The 13,865-nt window shown below is 31.4% G+C and overlaps 1 protein-coding gene across 1 annotated transcript; it reads left to right on the plus strand.

Moving 5' to 3' along the window:
- Positions 2,866–6,387, plus strand: LOC109333653 (probable LRR receptor-like serine/threonine-protein kinase At1g53440). The gene is made up of 9 exons (XM_019569184.1): positions 2,866–3,151; positions 3,370–3,613; positions 3,939–4,505; positions 4,600–4,848; positions 4,946–5,109; positions 5,209–5,285; positions 5,370–5,517; positions 5,686–5,835; positions 5,928–6,387. Exons 1-9 carry the CDS (start codon positions 2,909–2,911, stop codon positions 6,165–6,167), a joined length of 2,082 nt encoding a protein of 693 aa, XP_019424729.1. The 5' UTR covers positions 2,866–2,908; the 3' UTR covers positions 6,168–6,387.

Genomic DNA, 13,865 nt, shown 5'->3' on the forward strand with positions numbered 1-13,865 from the left:
ATCTTATGTTTAAGAATAATGAATGAGATGAGAGATTTTTGACAATTTGAGATGCAACTGATAAGAATGAGGATAGAAGAGTTTAGAATAATCAATGAAATCAGATTATGCTCATAAATATGACATTAATGTTGACCTATCATTACACGATTATTAACAAAGATATTTGAAGTTTTAACTGAAATATAATCATATCAAATTGTTATTATTATTACAATAAGAAGACAAATGGAAAACATAAGATCAAAGTAGAGATAAAACACAATGAATGAATAAGGAAGAGAATGAACAAATGTAAAGTCACATTCCTATTGTTAAATACAAAATGATCCTAATTATTATTTTTTTGTTACAAATTTTAAATGATGCATTAATCCTCGCTTATAAACTTTTTAGAATCAAATTGAGTTATTATCCATTTATTCACATTTAAATTGCAATGAATGAAATCAAATTTTGCTCACAGATATTACATTAATGCTCAATATAGTTACACAGTTATTATCAAAATTATTTCAAATATTAACTGAAATATAATCATTTTAACTAAAAGATAACAACATCGTTCAAGTCCATAATCAATTGAATTATTATCATTAAATTATGTAATGAAACACAATGAATGAATAAGAAAGGGAATGAACGAATGTAAAACCACATTCCTATTGTTCAACACAAAATGATCCTAATTATTTTTTTATTTGTTCCAAATCTTCAATGATGCATTAATTCTCACTTGCAAATTTCTTAGAATCAACTTAATTTATTGTCCATTTATTCATATTTAAATTACAATGAGTGAAATCAAATTTTGCTCATAAATATTACATTAATATCAATATATTGTTACACAATTATTTGAAATATTAAGTTAAATATAATCATAGCATTTAAGTTCATAATCAATCAAATTATTATCAATATTACTACAAGACGACAAATGACAAACGTAAGATTAAATTATGGAATGAAATAGAATGAATGAATAAGAAAGTGAGAGAACAAATAGGAAGCCACATTCCTATTGGTGAATGAGGGTGAAATTTGATGAATCATAACCTGAGTTTTCATTATATTTATCTATTTGTGTAATGAAGAATGAAAGAATGTATGATGAAGAATGAATCATAACATAAGTAACATAATTCATGTTGTACAACAAAATAGATGAACCACAATGTAAAACAAAAATAAAAAAACATAGAATCAATATTATGCTACTTTTGCTCAAGATTAGGTAGCAAAATGATATTTTAACAATTTTTTTATAAAATTAAGGAGAAATTATGAAAATACCAAAGTGTCAGAGATTGTTTACTTTTTTCTTCCTCTTTACGATCTCGTCATTGTGCATGTCATTTTCAACATTACAATAATGATTATTTTGAATAGTTAATAGATTCTATAAACAAATAAAGAAACAACAAAGAGATATAGAAAAACTAACCTCCAATGGTGCTTCAAGGGTGAACAAACAATAAGAGACACCAGATCAAATAGAACTATCATCGATGCGTTATCATTAGGGACATCTCACTCTTCTAGCTATCCAACAATAATAACATATCTACAAACTAAACAAAAAAAGATTTTAATACAACATCTTCAAAGAAAAAAATCAATGAATATACCTACATGCATAAAATCATTTTGAAATAAGAAATTTTGAAATGGGAGAATGATATAAACCAAGAAGAGAGAAAAATGGTTGAAAAAAAGTAGAGTAAAGAAATGAAGGAGTGAAAGAGAGATGAGGTTCTCTAATTAGTAATAAAATGAGAGGAAAAAAATATGGAAGAAAGAAGTAGAATAAAAGATAAAGAGATGTAAGAAGAGATAATAACAAATGTTATGGTGTAGTGGAGTGTATTGGAGGTGGTAGAATTTCTTTGAGTGAGAAAACTTTTGTTGTGAGTGTGACATGTGGCAATTCAAGGAGGTGATGACACATGTATGTGAGTGAGATTTTTTTGTTAAATAATAAATAGATAGAATAGATATAAAAAATGTGCTTCAATTTTATTTATTTTCTCTATTTGTTAGTTTTAAATAATACTAATATACATTCTATTTTGAATATAAAAAATATCAATTAAAAAAGTTAATTGATATTATAATAAAACTAGTGTGTACAGGCACTTTGTGCTTGCCGGCGAATATTGTGTGATATTACATATTCAATTTTTATATGTTTCATTTTTTTGAATTAAAATGTATTTGTTGTGCTCGGTGTACTTTATATTATATTTTTGTGTGTTTATGATAATGTTTAATTTAAGGTGAGATATGTATTGGTGGTAGTTGCTTAGGATTATATAGTTTATTTGTAAAAATTAAATAATATTAAGGGCAATATAGGAAATGAAAATTACACCATGAGAGAAGTTATTTCAAGTTTTGGCTTTATATATAGTATAGATAAAATATATAGTAATATCTATAATTTAAAATTATAACATTTATTTTTAATTAATAATAAAATAACAAATTTTCTCTTATTTTTATTATTTTAGAGACATTTTGTTATTTGAACTATGACATCACATTTCTCCTCCTCTCATTTTCTATCCAACCAAACAAAAGAGTAAGAAAAGAAAATATTTATTTCTATTCATTTTCTCTTATAACAAACATCACAAAAATCTATTTTATTTCTCGGCTCTTTTCTTATTTTTTATTATCAAGCATAAAAGGACATAAATGTAGATAAAGTCCAGACCAAGACAAGGCCCTACACATGCAACGGTTCACATTTAATATTCATTCACACCAATCCCTATAATAAAGCATAATAAAAAACTTGAAAACACTGTCACAATATTTCCCCATTACACACAAAGAAACATACACACATCTAGAAGAAATAATTAGAGAAGAAAATAAACGAACGAACGAAGCAATTCCTCCAATGAAGTTAATCGGCGACGGCGGATGCGGCGGCCGGAAGAAAGTATTGGTTGGAGTCAAGTTAGACGAACGGAGCACGGAATTGCTGACGTGGACACTTGTTAACGTTGCCGTGCCCGGCGACCTTGTAATTGCGCTTCACGTTCTCGAAACCATCCCTGCAGGAACAGCATCGGTGCTTTCTCTACTCAAAAGTTTCGATTCCGTTATCTCTGGTTACAAAGGCTTCTGCAATTTACAGCAGGTTTGTTTTCCGTTATTCTCCGTTTATAGCCGTTACTCTAATTTCAGTTTTGTGTTTAAATTGCGGTTGCATTCGCGGTTTCGGATACTAGCAAATAAATGCAGCTGCAATTGCAGTCACCGTGACTCCAAAACCTTACCATATTAGTATAATTGTTCGCGGACTCAGATTTAAAATGTGTTGTCAGTAACTGTTTTTTTATTTGTTTTGTTCTTCAGGTTGATCTTAGGCTTAAATTGTGTAGAGGTGATTCGCCTCGGAAGGTTATAGTAAAAGAGGCCAAATCTTTTGGAGTTTCGACAGTTATTCTTGGAATTTCCAAAACGCACCACACTATTTGTTCTTATTCGTTGATTGCCAAGTATTGTGCGAGGAAATTGCCTAAGTGTGTTTCTGTTTTCTCTGTTGATAATGGCAAAATTGCTTTCCAAAGAGAAGCTTCTAGAACTTGCAGTTGTGAAGGTTTCAATTGCTTTTCATATAATCATTTTGTTTTCAGTAATCATAATTACATGTTTTACTTTTGTGAGGTCAAATTTGTAGGTGAGGCTATTGACACTCTCAACTATCCGTTGCCGGTCAAAACAACAACCAAGCCTTAATCCTATTGATTGGAACCAATCACTGATTTATAAAGATTAAATAAAAAACAATTGGTCAAGTAAGGAGGCGTGAGTCGCGAATTGAAGTGTCAATAGTTTTGAACCATTTGTTTTTGTGGAATTATGAATGTGTTGTAAGAAAAATGTTTGAGAATAATAGAGACTGGTTGTTGTTTTCATGGCAGAAAAAATACATGAAGGCCAAAATAGTTCACCGAATTTGTTGGTACCTTGTACGAAGAAAACTTTGAAGAATTGTGTAAGTTGTGTGAAAAGGTTCTCTGGTTATGATCTTGTAAAGGAAAATTCACTGGCTTTGGTACCTTTGCTAAAACATGATGATAGTGATCCTCCTAGTTATTCAACTGTGGCGAGTAATTCAAACCAGTTGAAATCTGGTTGTTCAATCATTGACCAAGTGCTTGAGCCCAGAAAGTGTTCACATTCAATGTCACTGAGGAAGAGAGGATTTGATTATCAACCTGCATTGCGACGACTCAACTGGAATTTTTCAGCTGTTGTCCATCCAGATCATAAACAGACTAATGATGACAAAAATAATGATTCCACCCTTTATGGGGAGAGTGGTGCTATTGTTGCATTTGGGTTTGCTAATTTTCTTCATCCTTCGATATGTGGTCAAGTGACTAGTCTTCCTGAAGAATTGTTGGGCTTACAAAAGAAGTATTCATCCTTATGCAGAATATATAGTTTGCAGGAACTTGTATTTGCAACCGCTAACTTCTCATCCGGTTCGCTTTCTTCACTCTAATTTTGGTTTTCCCTGTTTTTATTCTGGCCCCGTACTTGGTAAATATGCTGATGTTTTCTAAATCGTGTTTTCAGAAAATTTGGTTGGAAAAGGTGGTAGTAGTTATGTTTACAGAGGATGTCTACCGGATGGCAAGGAATTGGCTGTGAAAATTTTAAAGCCATCTGAAGATGTGGTAAAAGAGTTTGTTCAGGAAATTGAGATCATTACAACTTTGCATCACAAGAACATAATACCTCTATCTGGCTTTTGTTTTGAGAGAAACCATTTACTACTGGTTTATAAATTTTTATCAAGGGGAAGCCTAGAAGAAAACCTTCATGGTATGCATTTAATTGGCCTTGTCTGCTAGAGATTACAGTAATCTTTACATTTTCTATTTCTCTGATTTATCTTTGTTATCTGTGCTTTCTGGCAAAGGTGATAAGAAGGACCGTAATGCACTTGGTTGGCAAGAGAGGTACCAGGTGGCTGTCGGTGTAGCTGAGGCATTGGATTATCTGCATAATGGTTGTGCGAAGGCGGTGATCCATAGGGATGTTAAATCTTCCAATATCCTTCTTTCAGCTGATTTTGAGCCTCAGGTTCTGTAATTGATTTTCTGCCCTTGATTGGTTAGGTGACATTTCTTTCACTTGATTTCGGTTAAGCTTATCCTGTAAGCCATGTGTTTATGTCTTCAGCTCTCAGATTTTGGACTGGCTAGTTGGAGTTGTTCTTCTTCCCATATTACTTCTATTGATGTAGCCGGAACTTTTGGGTTAGTAACATGCCCTTTTCCTCCTTTGGCTTGTTTACTTTTACATTTAGTTTGCTCTTAGCAGTTTATTTCTCTTTCTGGCAGATACCTAGCTCCTGAATACTTTATGCACGGTAAAGTGACCGACAGAATTGATGTATATGCTTTTGGTGTTGTACTCCTCGAGCTTCTCTCAAATAGGAAACCCATAAACAATGATTGTCCAAAGGGCCAGGAGAGCCTTGTTATGTGGGTAAGTTCTTATTTGATGTTATAAATTCAGCAATCGGCATCTAAGATTGTTACAATTATGTACATAAATTAGTGAAAGATGTATGGAAATAAGAACTGAACATTGCTATAAGAGGTGTATCCCAATATTTGTTACTCAATTTGATTAATTAGTAACGACAATATCCAGGCAACTCCAATTTTGAAAGATGGGAAGATTTCTGATTTGCTTGATCCTAGCCTAGGCATTGAATACGACCATGGCCAGATTAAAAGGATGGTTTTGGCTGCTACTCTTTGCATTAGACGAGCACCTAGATCACGACCTGAAATTAGCCTTGTAAGTCTTTTACCTGTGCAAGTTTACTCCATTCCATCTACCCTGCTTTTTGTTATGTCCTTTTAAATATTAGTCATGTTTCTTCATTGCAGATACTAAAACTTTTACAAGGTGATGAAGAAGTAACAAGATGGGCAGAACAAGAAGTTAGTGCACCACAAGAATTCGATGGAGCTGATGGGGAACCGGTTGCGATTAATATCCAGTCCCATCTGAACCTTGCTTTGCTGGACTTGAATGATGATGCATTTTCTACCAGTAGCACTGCGCAAAATATCTCATTGGAGAACCATTTGCTGGGAAGATGGAGTGACTCTTCATGTTCTGACTAACCACTCCATCAAGGTACCTTCTTCTTTCATACATTCTGTATTATTTTGTATTTTCTTAGATAAGATTTTCACAATCCTGAGTGGTTCTGGAAGAGGTCCAATGCCCCCTCCTTGAGTTTGTAGCTGTCTCAGTTCACATTTCCTATTTAAAGGTTTTAGGGGGACCCCTCATGTTGTAGCATTTGTGCTTGTTGGTGCAAATTGTAAGTGGCTAATTGTATAGATTTAAAAGAAACTTTGAGGATTGTACATCTCTTCACATATTCATATTTGATATGTATTTAATGCTAGTACTCTTTGATATTATACTTGATAAGTATAAATCCGATACTCTCATACTCTCGTGATGTTTTTATGATACCTTTCAAGATATCCAAACTATCCTACATTAGCATTTTAACATGAGTTTAAAATCTGTGCACTGACAGTATAAACTTTTTTACACTATCGACATATCATTTACCATTGATTTGTATTACTTTTGTTTGAGAGTCAATGATGGTTAATAAATCAATAGTGGATGATTTGCTGGCAGTGTAAAAAACATTTACACTCTCAGTGTATACATATTAAATCCTTTTAACATAGCATTCAACGATATAAAGACAAAACATGTCTATTTCATAGAAAATGAATAAGAAATATGATGATCATGATTAAATGAGATTGACACAATTCTATTTTTGAGCAATAAGCAATGATTATTATAACATTATGATCTTATTTTTGTTTTTATTTATCTCTAAGAAGTATGTTAGTTATTTGATGGTGGGTTCTTTTTACTTTTCAAATATAATTATTTTCGTTCTTTGTCATGTGAAAAAACTGAATAGTGAAAATGAAGTTTTATGCAGTTATTTTATGTAATCATATGATATAGGATAGGTATGAAGAGATCCTCTCTGTATACTTATGATTTTCTCACCAAGCATAATTAGCTCCTTTTTGTAGAAGGAACTAAACTTAGGCCTGCTTTGTAGTACACGTGAGTGTAACATGTTATAAGTATATCTGGTAAAAAATTTCACAATCTATTTAAATCCAAGAAAATTAAATACATCTATTATAACTAATGAACATAATTCAGTAGATAAATTTAGTAATGGATGAATTTGAATTCATCCTTTATATCTAGGAATGTCAACGGGGCGGGTCGGGGACGAGTTTGCACATATCCAAATATGAACCCAAAATTCACAACCCGAACCCGAACTCAACAAGATTGAAAATAAAGATACCATCCTCGAATCTGTCGGGTTCGGGTAACCCAAACCCGAAAATTATATATGTACTAAGGAAAGTTGATATCATTTTCGTTTTATTTTTCTCTAGCATTTCTAATTTCTCTTGTATTATTTCATTTCTTTTATGTTTGAAGATCCAATAGTATGTAAGTATAATTAGAAATTAAAAAAATGGATACATGATAGAAATTTCAATTTTAAATTGAATTACACTACTTCAGGGCGGGTTCAGGTTAGGGTCTTTGCTCTACCAAATCTGAATCCGAAAACTAAACTCGGGTAAAACCCGAATCCGAACCCAATCACATTAGGTTTTCCCCGTGAAATTTGGGTTCAGTTCATGCGGGTACGCATGGGTTCGATTTTCATTGTCATATCTAATTATGTCTATAAATAATATCAATTTGGATGGACATTCAATCCATAAAAAAAACAAGCATTCACAAATGGGGTTCTTTAAGTTTCAATTTCATTTGGTATCAAACAATGTTCTTTAAGTTTCAATTTCATTCAGGATCTCATCACTCACTTACGTGTACTACTTCTCATTCCCACTTTGATTTTTGTATTAAATTAAGATCAATTATAAGACGGGTGGATGTGGTTAATATTAAAAGTTTGTTCTTAAATATATATTATATGGAAATAAATGCTAAAAACTTTACACATAATGCCTTAAATATCATATGCTAGTAGAATATTGCAAAAGATAATTTTTTTAAAAGTTCAAAAAAGCATTTTTTGAAAGTGTATCTTAAAAAAGTTTAAAATCATTTTTTAATGATTTTAAAAGTGGTTTTTTAAAAGTGATTTTGAAAATGGTTTATTGAAAGAGTAGACAGTAAGAAGTGAGACAACACGTGTATTGAACCAAAACCTTAAAGCAATGGTTACACGAGTTTTTCCACTTATAAACATTATTACTCTTCCACTCATACCCAATGTGAGACTTCACACTTAAATAAATAAATAAAATCTTCCCCTCAAATGTGAGTACCACGTACTTATAGGTTACCTCCCTCTTAAGTCCATCATGTTTGAGCCGAACCAACAGCTCTGATACCACTAAATGTAATACCCCAATTTACTAACCCAAAAGGATTATACTAACTACATAATTAAAATAAGATTACTTGAAAATCTAAGTTAAATTAAAACTTGACTATCGAGTCAAATATGATTAAACACAAAATATGTCTTTCTATTCCAAGACATTATTACATCATACCTCAATTTAAAATAAAATAACTGAAGGTTTTTCAGGCAAAGGCAAAATAGTTAAATAATGTCAAAACTAATAGATTCGCTCCACGAATTGTATCTCGCTCTGTGTGATTAGCTTGTAGAATAAAAACAATAAACATATTTTATAATTACAATACATAATTATTTTACTTATTCGAACATAATTTTTCAATCATGAACACGCTATATGTATAAAGACTTTCTCGGACTCTGGTCGAATATAAAATGAAAATGCCGAAATAAGAGAAACTTAATAGTATAAAAGATATCATCGTACTCCTTCTGAAATACACAAAATAGAAATGCTAAAGTTTAAAGAATCTTAATTTACAAAAGCTTTCAGCGAGTTCCACCCAAACCATAAAAGTAGAAAAACTAAAAATACATGAAACTTAACATACAATAGTTTTTCCTTGGGCTCTACCCGGATCAAATATAAAACTACAAGATATAAGACTTCTATACTTACCAAAACAAAATATAACAGAATATCATTAATTATGAATGAACAATCAACCAAACCAAAACATGTTTATCCTAACTAGAGCCACAATTCAACATGGTTTGGATTTCTAACTGAACTACAGTCAAGACTTCCATCTTATATTCCCAAAATGAGTATCCACGCTGCATATGTATTCAACCTGCATACGCAATATATACCATACAAAAGAAAACAGAGGGAGTAAGATACCAACTACAACGACTGTATCATGAATTTACATAGACTATAAAATTAAAGTAATACAAACTCATACACTAGTTATAATCAATCAATGTCAATCATATGCAAATGATGTATGACGCATCCACCTTTAGATATGAGGAGAAATATCCGCATGCATTAAATTGTGTAATGCAATGCATGTAGACCATCACAACAACATCCACCAGAAAGCACTTTGGAGTAAATGTTCTCTTGAGGCTAATAACAATGTTGAAAGAGTTTTTCTTACTTAGTGAGGCAAAACATGTTTCTGATCGATTTATTTAGTTACAAGTTTATTCTTCGCTCGCCATCTCTGCTTTGTTGGAAAAAATTTCCAACGCCGACATTATGGTTTCAAGAATATTTCATTTGATAAAAAACTTAACTTTATTGAATTATTAACAACTTCATACCATCTCGGTTTTGTGGAATAAATCCAAAACCGGTTTACTAGTATAAATTTAGCATATTAACACAAGAATGAGTGATATTTATTTATATTTCCTTTTATTAACCAAACTACTTCCTTATGGAAGGTTGGTAAAGAATAAATAATAAATGAATAAAGCAATAAATTGTTAGTTGCAGAACTTAATGACAGAAAGTAAATCTTAGTTGCGGAAATGTAAATGACTGAAAATAAAAGTTAGTAGTTAGATCACTCATTATGACTGTGTATTTTTTCTTTTCACAAAGATACAATTTATGAATTAAATTGCACTTTGATTCAAGGTTTCTTTCTTTGTCAACAAATAAAGTTTATTTGATAACACTTTACTATTTTACATTTGTATATCTTTCAAGATTCAATTGTAGTATAGTATAAAGTTATGTCGAACCACAAAGAATTGCCTAATAGAAATGTACTCATACTTTGTGTCTTTTATCAGAAGTAAGAAAGTAACACATAAAGTTGTTTTTGTGATTTTATGAACTAAGAAACATAAAAAAGTAAAGAACTAACTATTTACAAATTCAAGAAGAGAAAATTGATTTGAAAGATGGAATTATTTCTTCACTCAAATGTTTTTGAAGAACATTAACAAGTTATGTGTTATACTTTCGATTAATTCCAAACATCAGTTCATAAAATTTCCCCGAGTCCCCCGACGAGAAAAAATGATTTTCAAACCTTGTAAAATACACTAATCAATAGCAAATTGTCACTCGACGAAATAAGTTGTCATGCCTTATTTCAGGCTCCGTAAACATTGATTACCCTTGATTACAAGTTGATTAAAATGGATGCTTTGATTTGGCAAATGAATTAAGGTGTATTCCTACTTTTTAGTTCATTTGTCAAGACTTTAAAAGAAGCATTTTGGATCTTCAAATCAAGTTTTAGGTGGTCAAGCTAAAACCCCATTAAGCACTTTCTAAAGAATTGAAACTTAACCAAAAGTAATAACTTGAATGTATTGAAATCAAAACAAGATACAAATGAAGAGAAGAAATAACCTTACACCATAATCCAAGTCAATATGTAGGAGCATGAGTCATCTGTACAAGGATGAGATGGTTTTGATTCCAAATGAGGTTACAAAATCATGTTTTTGAACCTCATTTGCCAACTCCATTCTCTTTTAATTTCTATGAACTAAAAGCCTAAAAACAGCCTAAGAAAACTCTAAAAAGAGAGAGAACCGAAATGGGAAGAAGAAGAAAAATTTACAAAATATTTACAACTATGTGCAATGTCTTCAAGTGAAGGAATGGGTGTGCATTTTGTAGGCAAAGTGAGGCCACTTAGCCCTCTTTTTTGGCCGCTTAGCTTGGTGTCTTGCACACCCAAGCTGGTGAGTCAGCAGCTTGTCCCATCTTGGCCAGCTAGCTTGGATAGCCTATTGTGGGCTAGGCTACATGCATGGTGACACCTCCTACTTACTTGTCTCATGCATGAGGTCATAAACTTGGTCTAGAAGTTAGCTTTGGATGGTTGTTTGCCCTGTGACATCATTCATGACATAGCCATTCTTCTAGGCCAAGCAACCATTTTTCTGGTGGGCCAAGCGCCTAGTTGACTTGGTCCCACACTCAGCTGCCTGCTTGAGCAGCTTGGCTGACCTAGTCCCACACTCAACTGCTTGCTTGAGCAGCTCGGCTGACTTGGCCTGGTGCTTGGTAGGACAACTTTATGTTTGGCTGGACAACTTTGTGCTTGGCTGGACAGCTTTGTGAGCAGCTTTTCTTTGACTTTAATTTCTTCCAACCAAGACCAAGTTGCTTAGTCATGCTTAAGTTTAAGCATGCACCTTACCATGCTTATTTTAAGCACACATGTGTCATGTACTTTGAGCTTGATTTCTTCAAGGTGAAGCAAGTTTTCTTTCTTCAAGCGTAAGCATTCTTTTTGGTCCAATTTTCTATGAACCAAAGAAAACTTGGACAATGGGTGATAAAAAATTATATTATTCAAACACACAAAATTTATCTAAAAATTGTCGAATTAAGTTGGTTTTCACATTTTTGTATAGGATAAGTGCCATGAAAAGTGTATGAAAATTAGGTATTTTTGGCACTTATCAACTCCCACAACTTAAGACTTTGTTTGTCCCCAAACAAAGGTAAAATAACAACTACTTTGGCTTTGGAAAAATTAATGTTGGACAAGATCAAAACTATTGCATCATTTTAAAGTTTCATGATATGTGTTTATGATCATGTGACTTTAACTTATAATGCTTCAAACTACGAATGAACACATCTTTTCAAAAATTCATTTAGCACTTCACTTATAAAAAAATGTTATCAATCAAAGAGATGCATTTTCATACATGGTTCAAGAATGGAACCAAATGGTAAGTGTTTCACTCAAAACTCAACTTGTTTGGTTTGCAAGAATTTAATTTAATTTTTCTTCTCAATACTTACTTTGATTGCACAAAATTTTAAAGGATCACTAAGGTCTTCCTTAGGTTATAATGAAGCTTTGCTATCAAATAAAATTGGTTTTTCAGTATATTCAAAATACTTTCAAAGTTAAAAGAGAGCATAAATTGATTTGTCTTTTTAAATACATACTCCTTTTCAATCTTTTCACGTTTCTTCTTTTTCTTCTTTTCCTCATTCTTTTTCTTGACCTTTTTGTGTAACTTTTCTTGATTTTTCTCAATCTCTTTTTACTCATTTTTATTTTTGGAGCATTTCTTTACTTTTTTTATTTATAAAGAGATCGTGGATTTTTTCTTTTGAACACTTTGTTACATGGCCAACCATTCCCCCCAACTTAATTTTTTCCATCAACCTTCTTTTTCAAAAATGCTCTCATTTTACTTAGAAAAGTATAGGAGATTTAATTTTTGTTTTTCCACTTTAGGCTCAAGGGTTGTGTTTGAAAAAAATAAATTTTCTTTTTAAGGCTCAAAAGAGTTAACAAAGGATGTTTCTATTTTTGGTTGGTCATTTTTGATCAAGTGACTCATTCTATTTGAAAGAACATGCCTTGATCATTTTCTATCAAATTGTGTGCAACCAAGTAAAGAAAGATTCAAACAAAATCAATTGTGCAAAACCAAAATGTTTCTCACTAAACTCACATGATTTTTTTGTTTGGCTTACACTCCCTCATATGGTTGGTTTATGTACAACTCTTTGATTTTCAAACAAATTCACAAGTTCATGATAAATAATTTTCCAAAAAGTTTGCTATTTATCAAAATTATAATATTATGAATTATTCACAAAAAAATTTAGATTTTCAACTCATGTTGCTCATCACAGCTTGTTAATTTACAAAGTTTAGAGATCTTTTAAAAAAATGTTTAAGTCAAGTTTGTGTTATTTACTAAGTTTAGTTTCAACAATTTCATTTTTTAAACAAATTATCAAAAAGAAACAAAAGTAAACACACAACTTAAAAAATAAACGTATTAAAAAGCAAACAAACACCCTCATTTTTTTTAAAAAACCCTCCAAAATGGATTTCTTTCAAAATGTTATACACACTCCCCAACTTAAGTTCTTGACTTTTCCTCAAGTAATTTTGAGAATATTTTAAGGAAGTTTGTGTAACATTTTGAAAGAAATAAAATTAAAAATTAACCAAACTTTTTAGGAGAACTTAGAATTCCATTCTCCTTGATTTTTTACTTTCCTCTCTAAGATAGTAGTGCCATTAGAGCTATCTCCTCATTTTTGTCCGTTTGATTTTGGACTTGTTTTCTTGTAAATCATTAGAACTTGCAATTTCTTTTTCCTTGAGGCTAGTCTGACAATTTACATGAGTTTTTCAATGTCTAAAATATTATGTTCATGAACAAAATTTATTGAATGAAATTCCAATCAAACAACATGCATTTTTCATGAAAATGACGTTTAGAAAAATTGTTTCAAGCATGTTTCAAGTCTAATTGATAAATGGAAATCCAAAAAGAATTTTATGGAATCCCAAAAAGCAAGATATAAATTCAAACAACAACGAATAAATCCAATCAGAAGTTCATGAATATATTTTGTTAAATGGTAAACCAAACAACAATTAGTAAACCAAATAACACACTT

The sequence above is a fragment of the Lupinus angustifolius genome, chromosome LG19, assembly GCF_001865875.1.
Source record: "Lupinus angustifolius cultivar Tanjil chromosome LG19, LupAngTanjil_v1.0, whole genome shotgun sequence".
NCBI classification, from domain to species: domain Eukaryota; kingdom Viridiplantae; phylum Streptophyta; class Magnoliopsida; order Fabales; family Fabaceae; genus Lupinus; species Lupinus angustifolius.

Coding starts and splice junctions, on each gene's coding strand:
- LOC109333653 (XM_019569184.1), top strand. CDS start 2,909: ATGAAGTTAATCGGCGACGGCGGATGCGGCGGCCGGAAGAAAGTATTG. Junction 3,152..3,369: donor GCTTCTGCAATTTACAGCAG/GTTTGTTTTCCG, acceptor TTTGTTCTTCAG/GTTGATCTTAGGCTTAAATT. Junction 5,110..5,208: donor CAGCTGATTTTGAGCCTCAG/GTTCTGTAATTG, acceptor TTATGTCTTCAG/CTCTCAGATTTTGGACTGGC.